Source organism: Arachis stenosperma, chromosome 6, assembly GCF_014773155.1.
Source record: "Arachis stenosperma cultivar V10309 chromosome 6, arast.V10309.gnm1.PFL2, whole genome shotgun sequence".
Classification (NCBI taxonomy): Eukaryota; Viridiplantae; Streptophyta; class Magnoliopsida; order Fabales; family Fabaceae; genus Arachis; species Arachis stenosperma.
The window spans coordinates 26114414-26132345 of NC_080382.1; the positions used below are offsets into that span (position 1 = coordinate 26114414).

Sequence of the window (17932 nt, forward strand, 5' to 3'; positions counted from 1 at the left end):
TTTGGTGTTGTGATGAGCGGATAATTTATACGCTTTTTGGCATTATTTTTAGGTAGTTTTTAATAGGTTCTAGTTACTTTTAGGGATATTTTTATTAGTTTTTATGCTAAATTCACATTTTTGGACTTTACTATGAGTTTGTGTATTTTTCTATGATTTCAGGTATTTTCTGGCTGAAATTGAGGGACCTGAGCAAAACTCTGATAGGAGGCTGACAAAGGACTGCTGATGCTGTTGGAATCTGACCTCCCTGCACTCAAAATGGATTTTCTGGAGCTACAGAACTACAAATGGCACGCTCTCAACGGCGTTGAAAAGTAGACATCCATAGCTTTCCAGCAATATATAATAGTCCATACTTTATTCGTGATTAGACAACATAAACTGGTGCTCAACGCCAGTTCCATGTTGCTGTCTGGAGTCAAACGCCAGAAACACGTCACAGACCGGAGTTGAACGCCCAAAACACGTTACAACTTGGCGTTCAAGCTCAGCCCAAACATACACCAAGTGGGTCCCGGAAGTGGATTTATGCATCAATTACTTACTTCTGTAAACCCTAGCAGCTAGTTTATTATAAATAGGACTTTTTACTAGTGTATTAGACATCTTTGGACGATTAGTTCTCAGATCTTGGGGGCTGGCCATTCGGCCATGCCTGAACCTCTATCACTTATGTATTTTCAACGGTGGAGTTTCTACACACCATAGATTAAAGGTGTGGAGCTCTGCTGTACCTCAAGTTTCAATGCAATTACTATTATTTTCTATCCAATTCGATTTATTCCTGTTCTAAGATATTCGTTGCACTTCAATTTGATGAATATGATGATCCATGACACTCATCATCATTCTCACCTATGAACGCGCGTGACTGACAATCACTTCCGTTCTACTTTAGACCGGGCGCATATCTCTTGGATTCCTTAATCAGAATTTTCGTGGTATAAGCTAGAATTGATGGCAGCATTCATGGGAATCCGAAAAGTCTAACCTTGTCTGTGGTATTCCCAGTAGGATTCTGGGATTGAATGACTGTGACGAGCTTCAAACTCCTGAAGGCTGGGCGTTAGTGACAGACGCAAAAGAATCACTGGATTCTACTCCAACCTGATTGAGAACCGACAGATGATTAGCCATGCTGTGACAGAGCATTTGGACCATTTTCACTGAGAAGATGGGATGTAGCCATTGACAACGGTGATGCCCTACATACAGCTTGCCATGGAAAGGAGTAAGAAAGATTGGATGAAAGCAGTAGGAAAACAGAGATTCAACAGGGACAAGCATCTCCATACGCTTATCTGAAATTCCCACCATTAATTTACATAAGTACTTCTATCCTTTATTATTTAAGCAAGTATCTCTTTATATTTCCCATAACCAATTATTATCTGCCTGAATGAGATTTACAAGATGACCATAGCTTGCTTCATACCAACAATCTCTGTGGGATCGACCCTTACTCACGTAAGGTATTACTTGGACGACCCAGTGCACTTGCTGGTTAGTTGTGCGGAGTTGTGACTAAGTGTAATTCACGTGTGAGAGCTACCACATTATTGGAGCCATTGTTGATGATCACAAATTCGTGCACCAGTGATAAACATTCAATCATCAAGAAAAGAACTCAACTGAACACAGTAACAATCAAGTGAATAAAAATGGCCAACTCCACTGAACACCATTTATGTTCTGAATAAAATGTGATAAACATTCAATCATCAAAAAAAGGACTCAACTGAACACACTAACAATCAAGTGAATAAAAATGGCCAACTCCACTCAACTGAATATCATTCATGTTTTGAATAAAATGTAATAAATATTCAATCATCAAGAAAAGGACTCAACTGAATACACTAACAATCAAGTGAATGAAAATGGCCAACTCCATTGAACTGAACATCATTCATGTTCTGAATAAAATGTGATAAACATTCAACCATCAAGAAAAGGACTCATAACAACAAGTGAATGAAAATGGCCAACTCCATTGAACTGAACACCATTCATGTTCTGAATAAAATGTGATAAACATTCAATCTATAACACCCTACCACACAGAGTCTTATGCTTAAATCATAAAGTTGAGGTGGCAAGGTATTATGACTTCTAAAAGTAAAACATATGTATAATAATAGTTAAAAGAAATTTTAACTAGAAGCTTGTGAAGAAGAGTTAAGCAAGGCGTTAAATATATAGAAAATTGCATCACTCGCGTAAGCGATAAATATGAGAGAAGAATTCGAAAGATACATATAGCAAGGCTTCTGACTCTACACGCGAAGCTAGTTAAAATTCCTTTCAACTATTATTATACATATATTTTTACTTTTAGAGGTCGTAATACCTTATCACCTCATCTTTATGACTTAAGCATAAGACTCTGTGTGGTAGGGTGTTACATTATGGTATCAGAGCAGTTCGTTCCTGTTAGAGCCTTGGGAATGGATTAACTATGCTTCACTACATACTCTGAGTGTCTGTCATGCGATAGGACTTGTCTTAATGGCAAGGGTTTAGATTTTATATGCATGACTGTCTGTTGATTAACGCTATTAGCTTACCATTGCATTTCTCATGGTATTAAGTCTGGCCAACTTAATACTAATGACTTATGTATATGGAAACACTAATGGGTTGTCATGGACAAAGTAAAAATAATAGGTTATGCGAATCACGGAGTTTAGAAACGTTAGGAGTTATTTCTCAATGGTCCGTTCAGTTTCGACTTACGATTCTTGACACAAGAGTTGGCACAGCATTTCCTATTTTTTCATCTTTATTGGAATTCTTAGTTTCTGATACCTTTCCTGAACCATGCTTTGATTCTCTTCTGATCATATTCCATCATTCGCATATATCTTGGCTTGACCATGTTCCTAATTGTCTACTTGAACCTTTTGGAACATCCATCTTTGTTACAGTTTGGTGTCAGTATGACTTTGATTTCCCTCATGTTTGAAAATTAAACATGTCAAATCTTTCTGTTTTTCTTTGACATGTTTGAAAAGGGAGGTTAGAATAAATCTTTTTCATTTTATATCAATTTTCGAGGACAAAAATTTTTGTAAGGTAGGTAGGATGTAACAACCCACATTTTTGAAAATATAAATATAAATAAATTATAATTTATTTTATAAATTGGAGTTTCATATTTTAGAAATTATTTTATTATAAGTAATTAAATTAATTTTATAACTATTTGAATTCAATTAAATTCAGAACCTTATATATATTTTTATTATGATAAAATATTTTAAATAATTAAAATTAAAATTTTATTAATTTATAAATAATGAAAATTATATATATTTTTAATTTAAGTTTGATATTTTTAATTTAAAAACAAAGTTTAATTAATAATATTATTATCGAGTTCGATATCCACCGATATGAATAAATATCGATACTTTTCGGTAAACATAATTTTACTAATATTTAACGGTATATCTTTTATTGTTATGTTGTTAATATCATTTATATTAGTAACTCATATACATTTAACTTTATATATATTATTATAATCATATTAGCATTATAATTATTATTATTATTAAGTGGAGTTCCATTAGTTACGCGCGCGCGCGCACACACACACATATATATATATATATATATATATATATATATATAATTTTATAACTATTTGAATTCAATTAAATTCAGAACCTTATATATATTTTTATTATGATAAAATATTTTAAATAATTAAAATTAAAATTTTATTAATTTATAAATAATGAAAATTATATATATTTTTTAATTTAAGTTTGATATTTTTAATTTAAAAACAAAATTTAATTAATAATATTATTATCGAGTTCGATATCCACCGATATAAATAAATATCGATACTTTTCAGTAAACATAATTTTACTAATATTTCACGGTATATCTTTTATTGTTATATTGTTAATATCATTTATATTAGTAACTCATATACATTTAACTTTATATATATTATTATAATCATATTAGCATTATAATTATTATTATTATTATTAAGTGGAGTTCCATTAGTTACGCGCGCGCGCACATATATATATATATATATATATATATATATATATATATATTATTAAGGCAAAAGAATACTAGTATTGCATGATCATTCTCATAAAAGCATAAATCGTGGCCCATATAAAAGTAATATATATATAGGCAAAAGAATACTAGTATTGCATGATAGGCAAAATAATACTAGTATTGCATGATCATTCTCATAAAAGCATAAACCGTGGCCCATATAAAAGTAAGCCACATAACTATTTTTATTACCTTACTCATCATATAACCTTAGTTGATTGCATGCAAATGGTGAGGAAGAGAGAAGAGTCACCCAGAGAGAGAGAACCGTAACCTTCTACCGAACTTTCGACTTCAATTTTTTTAGATCCGTAACTCCAATAAAAAATTTAATTTGGTAAAGTGTTCGTATCCTCCTCTTTTACACGTTGGCGTTACTTTTGTCTCGTAGAAATTGACAGTGATGTAGTTCTTCTTCTCCTTAAGTTTGACTAATTGGAGTTCTAGAAGGCACAGACGATTTCTGACGTTTTCTTCTTCAACAGCTCAACAGAAAGCTTCTCCAGAGCTTTCGTTATTTTGGTTCCGTACAAAGATAGAGATTTTATTTTAAAATTAACAGTTTTCAATTTAAGAATGCCCAAAAGTATAGTAAATAATTACAAATATGTTAGTAATTATAATGTTATTGAGTTTGGACTTTTTTGCTATGAATGATTGGCTGTGACTGTGATTGAATTTTTGGTTGAGAAAGTGAATGGTAATTAATTTTGGTGTTACTATATAAATGATTTTACTAGGATTGGAATCGTATGTCGATTATTGAGAACCTTGTATTTGAAAAGTGCTGATGGAAGGCTGGTAAACTGTCGATAATTATGAAAGTGAGGGAGCCCGTAAGGATGGTGAAGTCGAGTTTTAAGGAGGGGTTCCGCCCGTATTTTTGTAAAAATAAACAAAAAAGTGATTTTGTTTTGAAATCTTGATTTTTAGATATACTTATATTAAGAAATGATCTTTTTATTGGAAATCCGATTTATAAACCTATTTTAAGAAAATGATCATACGTTGAAAAAGATCTGATTGCATATTTACTCATATTAAGAAAAGGGTTTTGTATTCAAAGTTTGAGTTATAAAATTTACACTAATGAGTGACTTGGGTTTGAAACCGTTTGAAGGAGTTTGGAAAAATATTGGTTTGATTCATTAGTAATTATTGGTTTGATTCAAGAGCAAAGGATTTGAAAGAAAGCTGAATTTTATTGAAATAGAACGAGGCTTAGTTTCAAAGGAAAAGATTTGATTATTGAGAATTATTTGATATTTGAAAATGGTTTGATTATTGAAAAGGATTTGATATTTGAAATGGTTGAGAGATTATTTGGTTGGGACCTTGAAAGGGTGGCATAGTCCGAATTTTAGAGGAAATGCTGCCAATTTTTTTATAAAACTCTAAGATTTTATTTAAAGTGTTATTTAAAAGTAAATCTGATGTAAGAATATTATTTGATTTCGATTTATTACAAAAATATTTTTGTTTTCAATTCGATTTATTAAGAAAAGTATAATGTTTTAAACTCAATCTTTTGAGAAGGGATTTTGCTTTAAGTTATGTTTTGAGTTCGGTTTGATAAGAAAGAAAAGAAGAAGAACGAAAAGTAAAGGAAAGAGAGATAATTAAAGGAATCTCTGTCGCAGGAGAGCAGAGAACAAAGATCAAAGGAATATATTAATTAAAGGAATGTCTGCCACAGCCCACAGGAGAGCAAATGTGACTTTGTTTGGGCCTTAGTGCCAAATGTATAGTAGGGACATCCACACACTGAGAATTGTTTTCCAGATGTAAGCTCATTGATTTGAAAGTCACACTGTATGCGACCTAGTCGTAAGACTTATAAGCACACTGTATGCATCTGGAAAGCCATATCTGGGACTCGTGCCCGGGTAATGTCGGGAGTAGGTACGCAACCGACACATGAGCTCATGGTTTGCTTAGGACAGACATGCATCATATTGTTTGCGCATTAGCATTTGATTGTGGTTGTTTATTTTATTTTCCTGTGGTTGTGTTGTTTGCTTGTGCTGTTTGCCTTAGTGTCTTGCTTGTGTGCTTAATTGGGTATTTTGTTATGCTGCGAACTTAGTAATGTAATTTAAAGAAAACTAACTAAAGTCATTAAAGTGAGTTCAAAGAATTTTAAAGGTAATTATTTTTAAAGTTATAAAGTAATCTTTTGCATATTATTTTTTTACTCTCACGGCATTCACCTTCCCTATTGAGAACATGCGAAGACGACGTTCTCACCCCCCTATAGATCTTTTTTTTTTCAGCAACAGGTTCAAAAATCCTTGGCGCGGAGCCACGACTGAACATAAGAGTTTTATGTAATATATATCCGTATTTTCTGTTTTTGATTTTGTTTTAGACTATATTTTCCCCTCGTCGCTTATTTTCTTTGGATTTTAGAGGGGAAAGGATTTATATTTGACGATCTCTCAAAATATCTATGTATATAAAGCTTTGTGAATATATACTTCTGTGGTTAAGTGAATTAAAATATTCTTTCGATTTCTTGATTAAAATTTCGATTCGTATTCGCGAATGCTCAATATTAAATAAAGGTAATATAAAATATAAAGGTTTAGAGGTAAGTGATGCATGGACTTTTACTACGATCATGAGGTGCTAAAAGTTAGGGTGTTACACAATCATCAAGAAAATGACTCAACTGAACATACTAACAATCAAGTGAATGAAAATGGCCAACTCCACTGAACCAAACACCATTCATCTTCTGAATAAAACGTGATAAACATTCAATCATCAAGAAAAATATGTCTGCATGCAAAAGAACTCAACTGAACACACTAACAATTAAGTGAATCAAAATGACTAACTCCACTGAACAGAACACCATTCATGTTTTAAATAAAACATGATAAACATTCAATCATCAAGAAAAATATTTTTACATGCAAAAGAACTCAACTGAACACACTAACAATCAAGTAAATCAAAATGACCAATTCCACTAAACTGAATGAAAATAAGAACACATTTCCATTCCTATGCCCTAGTTACACAAAAAAAATTGATTCAGAATAAGTCGATCTACTAAACAAAGCAACTCAATCCATTAAACCTAAAATGTAGCTAGGACAAACGCGAGGTTACGAGATTTTAAATGAACGGTAGTTTTTATCATACTTTTCACAATCTCTGTTGTTGGTTTCGTTTGTTTTTTCTTGTTCCTTTCGAAATCTTCTCGCGATTCCTGAGTTGAAGAAATTTTCGCAGAGAAAACGATCGAGCTTTGAGAGATTTTGAGAGAGATTCAAAGTTCTCCAGTAGGGGTTTCAAGGTTGAAGAAGGAACGTTGTTTCATATTCAAGGCACGAATGAATGTTAACGTTTCGGGAGTTTGGAGCGCGTGTATTTCACGGTTCATTTAATGAAATTGGTTTTTTTTTTATTGGGCCAGCTTGGATAGACTTGAATGAAAAATTACATGGATGTGTAGCTTGTTATTATAATTAATATATGTATTGTCCATAATAAAATTGAGGATGTAATCGCTTTTAAATCAAGATAATAAAATTTGCACATAATGAAAATGACAAATTTAAAAGTGATTACAAGCATACTTCGTAACCAATTAAGGTAACAGTCAATTATTAGTTGGATCGTAAAAAAGTCAATTAAAAATAAAAAATTCCAAATTCATGACTCAATCACTCTGACACTTCCCTCACAGAAAAATATGTTGAGACCCTTTTTTCCTTTTCTCTTTCATTATTAGGAAGAGAACATCTGAAGCCTAACAGTTCTGAGGATTACTTAAAATTGATGTGGTTTGGGTCTGAGCGTGAGGTCTAGACTCTTTTCTATGAGGGTTTCGACGTCTTTCCAAGCGAGGCAAAGTCGTCCGAGGTCTTCTAGTGAGAGTGAGGAATGGTACCTGCAAGGGACTCTAATGCTTAAGTTAGCAAAGGTTTTAGGCAGTTTTTTATAAATTATGGTTGATTATACAGTTGGAGTGCTAGTCTAACTATCACTTTGTAACTACTCCACCTATAATGATGGGTGATTATTTCCCTTATGTTTAGGGGGTTGTTGTGATCCCATATCTAAAATAATGGGCGAATTTGTAGGGATGTACATTAGTGCAGTTGAGATCTTCTTGTCAAGCAAGTCGGGTCGGGTGCGTAGATCAAAGGAGTCACTTTTCGCACTGGACGGACAGTTGAGAAATGATCCCTTTAGATCTTTGTAGACCAAACTAATTGTTTTGGTCATGGCCTTAATTTTGGGTCAAGGTATGAACAGTAATAAAAAGAAACATAAAAAACTTAATAAAAAGAAACATAAAAAATGTTTAAAAAAATCTAAGATTATTGAGAAACGAACATTCGAAACTTAACAAAAAGAAACATCCGAAACCTAACAAAAAAGATATATCCAAAATCATTTTAAAAACATCCTAAGCCTAGCAAAACGAAATATTCAAAATTATTGAGAAAAAAACACCCAAAAATAAAAGAAAACATCCAAAACATAAGAAAATGAAATATCCAAAAACTAAGATAAAAAAATCTAAAAGCATTAAAAAGAATCATCCAACATAAAAAGAAGAAACATCTAAAACTTAATAAAAAGAAACATTAAAATGAATGAAATATAGACAGAAGAAGACATTAGAATGTCGTTGTTGGAGAAGAGGAGGGACACTGAAGGATTGAAGGCATCGCGACGAGAGGAGTTGCACACAAAGGGCACGCCGGTGCGGCGAAAGGAGTTCACTAAGGAGCGCGCGGCGGCGCAATGAGAAGAGTTGGAGGGGAAGGGTGCATCACAGCAAGAGGAATTCGAAGGAGGTCACCGTGCAAGGAATTGGTGTGTGAGAACTGGAGTGGGAAGGCGCATATTTTCTTAGCGCAATCCTAGTTTTTCAAAATTTTAAATTTTTTTTAAAAAAATTAGCTGTTAGATTAACCAGTTAACTACATATAGAGTTAGTTACCTACATTTTCACATAGTTAAGTTTATCACACTATCAATCTCCTGACTTTAGAAATATTTTTTCAATGGTTATTATGGTTATTCTAGTTTTTTTTACTATTATGGTTTTATTGCTCCAACAGACAAAGAAATATAAATAAAATGTATTGCAAATTAACTGACCATGTGAAAAGCAAGGTTGTGAAAATCGTAAATCCAGTAGTTGCCTATTTGGTTCCCCAACTAAAAGTACAAGGGTTCTAAAATATACGTTATTCACGTATTTGATATTAAATTAATTAAATAATAATAAATATGCAAAGAACCAACATGTCCCAAATCATCTCTAAAAAGAGAACAACGAGAAAATTTTGGACAAGGAGACTAGAAGTATCAATTTTGAACATTACCATCTTAATCTCTTCTGCTAAAAAACGAGCAACATATCATTCATCTCATTTCTATTTTGATTAATTGCTCGGTTCCGAGAAAAATAAAAATAAAAATAATTGAAGGGTTAAACGGTTATACGATAATCCAATTAACAAATGAATTGTAGTAACTCTCCTCCGCAAAGCGAAACAAATGGAGCAAAGAATGGTTTGTGTCCGATTAAAACAACATTAGGGAAGAGAAAAGAATACTCCAGGAAGGATTCTCCTCACAAAATTCTGCACTTTGAGGAGGCCCGGCAACAGCATCATCAGGATCCAACTATAAAGAAGATAATCCTTCTCGTGGAGGACTCTGGATGGCGCCTATTCTTTGTGGAGGCCACACAACATGGGTCACCCTTCCTCGTATGAGGCCCAAAGGAATCTGCAAACACAATTTACATGTTACCAAGATGTTAAAAGGTTGCAACCATACATGAAGCATGGTTTGAGGCCTTGGCGCAATGGCAACTCACTTGACTCATGAGCAACCACACCCTGGTTCGATTCTCGGAATCGATCCTTTCCCCTCTCCCCCTTGTGTGTGTGTGTGTGATAATGACCAAAAATAAAAGGAAAAAAACATAGACAAAGTCTACAACAATGAAAATCCAAATCAATAAAAATTTTCAGTCAAGGCTAACAGCATGGTACCCTTATTATCTATCTCAACATCAATGCACATGAAAATCAATATACGAAACCCAAAACCGGAGTCTTGTTAAACGACTGATATATTAATGTATGCAAGTATTCATGTGAAATATAAATCAGTAAGATGGCTCAGCTGTAGCTGTAAAACCACAGTGAATAGCACCTTGATTGAATACATTACGCATGGAACATAAGGATATTGAATTAAACAAAAAAGCTCATATACACTACTATCTTTAAACATGTCAACAAAATTGACATTGACAAATAATAAATTGCTTTTTTTGTGGCAATAGAAGCCTGGCTGGTCAAGTTTTGCAATATATTATATAAGTAACACGCCTTAAACTAAGTAATAAGAGAACCTTACAGATCCAAATTGTTTTGAATCCATGCTAAAAGCCGCATTATCTCCCTCAACCCAACAATGTCCTTCTGGAACCTTCAACACATCATAGTTCTGACGACTACTAAACCATTCACCAGATAATGCAACTATTCTCTTTATGTGTCTCTCCTTGTGATTCAATGGGGAACTACAAAAGGTTTGGGATGCACTAATTAAAATCTTAAATAAATAAATAAATAAATAAAATCACCAATTAAGAATTTCAAAAGAAGCAAAACTTAGATCTAATCTACATTCTAATAAAACATGAATTATCTTAGTAGTTGAATATAATAGCATAATCATTCACCAGCACTACCAATAACTTGAACAGAAGTGCAACATTAGTCCAAGAAAAAATCCTTTGTGAAGTCAAACAATCACAGGGTCCAAGGTGGCAATTTTTCGTAACTATGTTGTTTAACTTCATCTAGACATCATATACTAATGTAAAATATGGCATATAAATGCAAACATATATTCAAGAGTGAAACAAATGTATTACCTGAAGACCACAACATCTCCATGTGAAAATTTGTATTTGTCAATGCAAAACTTCTCAACCAAGACATAATCATCTGCAGCATAACCAAATGGTCAAATAACAAAATCTGCAATCCCAAAAAACCATGTTTCTTATGAACCCCCTTTGGCAAGAATATTACCAGAGAAGTTTCCTGCAAAAGAGCTGGTTTTTGGATTAAGTGTGGGAGACATAGAGCCACCCCGAACTGGAACCACTGTTACATAACGATCAGACACAGTAACAGTAATGATCCCAAATGTGACAAACTTTTTGGTAAAATTCCACAGAAAGCTGCTTGATCCCATTTGTTCAAGTGCATGTTATGCCAAATGTATGTAAACCATCTGCAACCAACTTCCCGAAATATCAATGAGAACAGGGGAATAGAGGAATGTAAAAGGATAAAAGCACATTCATTTAAATATATTGCATTAGTCAATCAAAATTTTCCTTTTTATGATTTTTGAGTGCAGAACTGTTACAATTTTTAAGACAAAAATAAAAGGACAAAAAATAACATAAGCTTTTATGCAAAACAGATGAAACTAGTTCTCCGTTGTCAATGGAGTGTGGATATGTGAAATGAAAAATTTGTAAATAAAAACTTCATCATGTTATAAGCCTTCTCATTTTTTAAGACCCCACCAAGCCCTAAACATCCACAAACTCTAATAATATAGCATCTAGTTTGCTTAATTAATTAAGAAATTTTGAAAAGATAAAGCCAAGAACAAAAAGTAATTTCCTCTTTCCAATATATTGCTGATACAATCAAGCTAGAACAGTAATCTAAAGTGCTTTAAAACATACTTACTTAACAAAACAAATTAAATTAAAGAATCTAACAGGTCTAGCTGAAGCTTATTCATTAATGACATTTCTTAACTACAAATATTGACCACATGATTTAATTTTTCATCAACAATAATCGTCATTCAGTATTCTCAAGACATCTAAGTAAGACTTTCCATTAAGTTTGGGAGCAGAAGCACCCTCTCTGTTATAACACATCATTTATTATTTATAGATAATACATAAAATAATAAAAGCATGGTATACAACATATATAAGATTCAAAAAAAGCCTTATGCATTCTTATTTATATAAACATTTAGTAAAATTCGAGGTTCCGACTACTGAACCAGTCATTGAATTGCTCTAACTATTGATTCACTGGTTTATTGGTTCAACCAGTTCTACCGTTTTGTAATAAAATAAAAAATAAAATATAAATAAACACACTAAAACATAATTACAAGGTTCTGAAAACCGAACCAGTCATCAAACTGCTCAAGTCACTGGTTCACTGGTTCACTGGTCCAACTGGTTCAACCGGAATATCAGTTTTAAAATAAAATAATAAATAAAATATAAATAAACACACTAGAACATAATTATAGTCTAACATAAACTTTAAAATGTCATTCAAATTTAAAACTAACAAAATATCATCAACCAAAATCTTAACTTTTCTGGTTATAAGTTTAAAACAAGGTCTATTGTTACTTTAGCTAAGAGCATAGATCAGACAAAAAATGAAGTGTTAACTTCTTCAATTATAAGTTTAAGAGCTTTGTGATATAGTAAGAGTATTAAGCACCAACTTATGGCAATATGTACTATCAAAGGATACATACGCTCATGTTTTGTGTGTTTGTTGCCACTTTGTTTGGCTAATCAAGTTTGGTTTTAAAGTATGAAATCCCAAAGATTCTAGACGTTGATTTCTTAACCAATAAAGTAAAACTAACAATATTCAAACTTTACACACAGTTACTTTCAAGTTTCAAGTTGACATAATAGTGATTAATCACATATCATTTCAGTGTTTTACTGTATTCAATGGTATTAATACAGACAGAAATGATAATTACCTAGTTTCTGATGGCTAAAACAGTAAAACATAGTTGCTAAAATATCATTAAGACGATAATTATTTGAGTTTATTTCAATACATAATTTGTTATATTTTGTGATTAAATTACAAGTATTCCTTTAGGATGCATTTGTTTTGTTTTTTGGTTTATAAGTAGTTCATAGAAACTCAACCTGACAAAGCAGGACAATCTATTACACAGTACTTGCAATAACCAAAACATCAATATCAAGAACCTGCCATAACTTGCAAGTTCATTTCAATACCCATTTTCTTGTTTTACTATGATGTTGTTATCCATGATTTCTAATTTTTAACACAAAAATTAACATGCTTTAACAAAGATTAACAAAGTTTTCAACCCAATTTTTAACAATCTCAGCATAATGATTAACAACAGAAAAAAAATACTGAATGAGGCAATGAGCACAAAATTTATCACCAAGAAATTTTAACAAAATTTAACAGAAAAGAAAAGCAAGAACAAGGTAGTAACAATTTATCAGCATCAATTTATCATCAATATAACATAGTTAACCAACCTAGAACAAGCAAGAACAAGCTAGTAAGCCAGTAACAGAATTGAAATTTATCAAGAAGCAGTGAGCACTAACTGAGCATCCGAGGCATTACAAATATATAAATTTTAAAATATCATCCAAATTAAAAATATTACATCAACCTCAATGTTATAATCTCGTCTAAATACAAGAAAGGCCCGAATAAAATTCAAGCAACCCAATAACAAGAAACAAGGACAATCTCAATCTCAAGAATCTCAACAACAATTTAGCAAATTAGCAAATTATCAACTTAATAATTTAGCAAATTCAAACAACATCAGCCCAACAATTTAGCAAATTCTCAACTTAACAAGTTCAAGAACAGAAATTCAGTTAAAAAAAAAAAAAATAAATAAAGAAAACAGGACAACAACAATATAACAGAATCAAGAGCATGATCAACAATCCTAAACGGCAGTAATAACAACAATAATTGAACAAGAAAAATCACAGATTAATAATCATAAACCAATTAAAACAACAATGACAGTAAAAAAATACCTTCTAGAGTACAGCGGTGAGGGAGCACGAAGGGCTTGACACAACAGAACTGGAGCAAAGAAGGGCTGGAGCCTGGTGGAACAGAGCCGACGCAGTGAAACAGCGGCTGCGCGACGGAGGAACGACGCGAGACGAGTTGCAGTGGGGACGACAGCTTCAAGCAGTGGTAGAGACGAGCGCAGTAGGGACGTCCGCTTCGAGCATATGCGACGGCGGCAGTGGCTGGACAGAGCAAGTGATGTGATTTTTTATTTTTCTTTTGCTGAGGGAGTGAGGGAGGAGCGGAGAGCTCGAGAAGGAGGAGATGCAGGTTATGGAAATTAGGTTTACGTTAGGTTTTTCTTAATTAATTATATGATGAAAGGGCCCACTTTGTGTCAAAGTTGAAAACCAGCCAGATCTCAGTCTGTTCAACTGGGCAATTTTCGGCCGATTCAGAGGTCCAACGGTTTTTGACACCAGCGATTATGCTTACTCGCCGAACCGCTATGCCTGTTGGTTTCCAGTTCGACCGATCAGATCGGTTCGAACTAGTTTTCAAAACATTGGTAAAACTTCATCATTTTGCAAATAATAAAATTAATAAAATAGAATCAACAATGAGGGTTTTCACAGCATAAATAACACCAATGGTTGTTTAAAAAACTGCAGCTGCAAAACTAATAGTACTATGTAAGAAACAGTAGTAGTAATAACAATGTATTAAACAAGGGTTTAAAATGCAAGACACAACAACAAGAAGGGTTAAACTTTAATAGCATCAACAAAAACAATGTAATAAACAAGAAGTACAGTAGAAACCAGTACAAGGAGAAAAGATTGACGACAGAAGGTTGCAAAGCCCGAGAAGCAACGGTGAGGCGGATGAGGTACGGAGAAATCAACGACAAACGGCGAATTGGAAGAGAGGTCTAGGAGAGAAGGAGATGATCGAGGAGATCGAGAAGCGGAAGGTGGTAGACTGAAGAGGAGCAGAGTAGTTACGCAGCTCGTGTTAGGGGTAATCAGAGTCGGGTACACTCCTAGCCAAGGTTGCGAGAACCGGACCGGTCAATGAACCGGTGAGGCAACTGGTTCACTGATTCAGTGGTTTGACCGGAATTTGATCGGGGTTCAACCGGTTTAATTAAATATAAATAAAATTGTTAAAAATTTAATATATAATTTTCAATATTTAAATTTAATAATTGCTAAATCTAAAAATTTTAATATGAAAATAATTTTGAAGTTATACCTCAACATGAGACTAAAAGGTGTTATACCTGAAAATTAGACATTAACAGATTTCTTAAAAATACTAACACTGGATACATTAAGATGCTCATTAAAAACACTAATAGAAATAATACATTCATAATAATTAAGACAGGATCTCTCCATTATTTAGAAACAAATGGTACCAATAAAAATAAAAAACCCTCTAAACTACATTCTCAACAATTACCTAATTCTAGAAATTTCTACCATACCAAGAGTGACTTTATGTAGCCAAAAGAGAACACAACATATGGAGAGATTGACAAAAGAAAAAATACTTCAATGCAGGAACATGTCTGTAAATGCCATGATTGATTGAATTGGAAGGGATTTGTCATGGCTTCAGAAGCGAAATCAAATTCAAAATTTAGAAATCCAAATTACAAATTACATCCAACAATTATAGAAAAATTCAAAATGATAACAATTCAGAACCCAGAAGATTATATCAATTCATACAGCATTCAAAATAAAAAATTATATTCAGCGAAATTCAATTCAAAGTCCAAAGTTCCAAAATTGAACTTATATCAAATTTATATTCAGTAAAATTCAGAATTACATACCGATTAATTCATATAATTAACAAAACAAAAAAAAATTGAAAAGCAGAATAAGAACTCTGCATCAAGCCATCAATTCATATAATTAACAAAATAAAAAGATCAACTGAACTTAAATCTGAACTAAATTCCTTATTGCAGCAACCAGCAATTCATACAGTTAATTAAAACCAAATAAAAAAATTAATTGAAAAACCCAAGAACTCACTGCGGTTCACGGCAGCAGAACAGATGCCTGACTACGATGTTGACAGAAGCCGACGACAAGCCGACGACGCCGACACCAGAAGCTTCAGTGTTCAGAGCTCAAGACGACGACACCGCTGACAGCTGTGTTGTGGGGTGTGTCGTGTGTGTTCTTCCGAAGACCAGACGACGATGATTCTAGACGCTTCAAACCGCGAGGGTGGCAACCGCTGGTGGTCACTGGCTCACTGGCGGCGTCGATTGTGGTGTGGATGGTGGAGTCCCTCTGCTCGTTGGAGGAAAAGGAAAGTTGGGTTGAGGGAGGCGTGGTGACAACACCGTGATTTGGGGGTGGGTTAGGTTAGTGGGTCGTGGGTCGTGGGTTTTGTTTTATTTTTTTTCCCTTGAAAAAACGACGCCGTTTTGGGCTATTTTCAAAAACCAGAACTTCAAAAAACCCGTCCGGTTCGTATGGACCACCGGTTAACCACCGGTTCAATCGGTTTTTTGACCAATTTTTTGTAGAGAAGTTTTGGAGATCAACTAGACCGGCCAGATAACCTGTTCCCGGTTAACCTGGTCGAACCGACCAGTCCGGTCCGATTTTTAGAATCTTGCTCCTAGCATATTAAATACTATGAGTGTAAGTGGAAGCGCACCAAAAAATGATGTAAAATATCACTAGTAAGTACAGCAAACAAAATTGTAAGTGCTGTAATTTCGTGCAGTTGAACAATAACCGCATAAGTAAATAGCACGGTTAAGTACGTTTTTCGTCCCTAAGATTTGATGTTAAAATCAAAATCGCCCCCCGATTTTTTTTCTTATTAAAATCATCCTCAACATTACAAAACATTATGAAATCGTCATTTTTCTACCTCAATTTTTAGTTTTTGACCAAATTACCTTTAACAATAATAAAAATAATATTAAAAAAAATCAACCCCTACCACCGATATCTCTTCACTCTCTTCCCACCCTATCCCTTTCCTCTGACCAGTCTCTCTTCAAACTTCCTCCCACTCCCCCCACCCCAATTCTTCTTCTCTCCCTTTCTGCCACCCTAACACCTCCGCCCCTTCCTCCTTCTCCACCACCTTCTTCTCCCTCTCCATCACCAACCTCAACCCTTCTTCCATTGGCGTCGGCCTCACCATCTTCGTCTCTCACGACGACCTCTCCTTGGTGATCTCGGCCCCTTCTTAAGCCTCAATGACAACCATGTCGGCATCAACATCAATGGCGTCGTTTTAGCTTAAGCTGCCGATTTAAGTCTCCTACTTTAGTGTCAAGCCCAAATATCTCATTTTGAAGTTGAATCTCGACTTGGTTCTCCTACTCCACCGTCTCTGCCGCCCTCAACAGACCAACTCAGCTACACTTTTCACCGCCTCAAGTTTCCTGTTCCTATTTTTTTTTTGCTCTCGTTCCTTGTTCGATGTTCTTATTCTGTTCTCCGTTCTTCCTATTTTTTATTTTTATTTTTATTTTTGAAGAATATATACATCAGTGTTTTTGTGGAATTATTATTATTTTATAAAAAAGTTTTGATTTTTTGTTCTGAGATCTTTAAATTACAATTAAATTTGTTAAAAGTGACTAAAAAAACTAGAGATAAGTACTAGTTATTTTCTGGAGATGAGATATTGGTGTGTATTTGATGGAGATGGAATGAAAAATATAACTTTTAAGTTATTGTTGCCATTGAGTTGTTGTTGCTAAGCTTTTTCCTTCTTTTTTCACTTTAAAATTGAGTTGTTGCCATTGTTGGTGTTGTTTAGATGAAGGGATGGTGCTGTGAGGGATTCAGATTGATGGATGAAGAGTGGTGTGGTGGTGGTGGTGGTGATGACTGATGATGTAGGGGGTTAGTGGTAAGGGTAGGGCGGGTTTTCTTTTTATTTTTGTTTAAGGGTAAAATTGTCCGAAAAATGTTATTTATAGACAAAAG

The 17932-nt window shown here is 33.7% G+C and overlaps 1 protein-coding gene across 3 annotated transcripts; it reads right to left on the reverse strand.

Moving 5' to 3' along the window:
* Positions 1-9291: 9291 nt before the first annotated feature.
* LOC130936698 (uncharacterized) lies at positions 9292-16329 on the reverse strand. Of its 3 annotated transcripts, none has more exons than XM_057866830.1 (6): positions 16004-16329; positions 13976-14197; positions 11175-11379; positions 11015-11087; positions 10492-10657; positions 9292-9852 (listed from the first exon to the last, which is right to left on the reverse strand). In XM_057866830.1, exons 3-6 carry the CDS (start codon positions 11338-11340, stop codon positions 9748-9750), a joined length of 510 nt encoding a protein of 169 aa, XP_057722813.1. In that variant the 5' UTR covers positions 11341-11379; positions 13976-14197; positions 16004-16329; the 3' UTR covers positions 9292-9747. The 3 variants fall into 3 exon arrangements, with proteins under 3 accessions (XP_057722813.1, XP_057722812.1, XP_057722814.1); XM_057866829.1 differs by having other exon boundaries at positions 13976-14505; XM_057866831.1 differs by having other exon boundaries at positions 10487-10657; positions 13976-14505.
* Positions 16330-17932: the final 1603 nt, after the last annotated feature.

Coding starts and splice junctions, on each gene's coding strand:
- LOC130936698 (XM_057866830.1), bottom strand. CDS start 11,340: ATGGGATCAAGCAGCTTTCTGTGGAATTTTACCAAAAAGTTTGTCACA. Junction 11,088..11,174: donor TTTTGCAGGAAACTTCTCTG/GTAATATTCTTG, acceptor GTTATGCTGCAG/ATGATTATGTCTTGGTTGAG. Junction 10,658..11,014: donor GGAGATGTTGTGGTCTTCAG/GTAATACATTTG, acceptor AACCTTTTGTAG/TTCCCCATTGAATCACAAGG.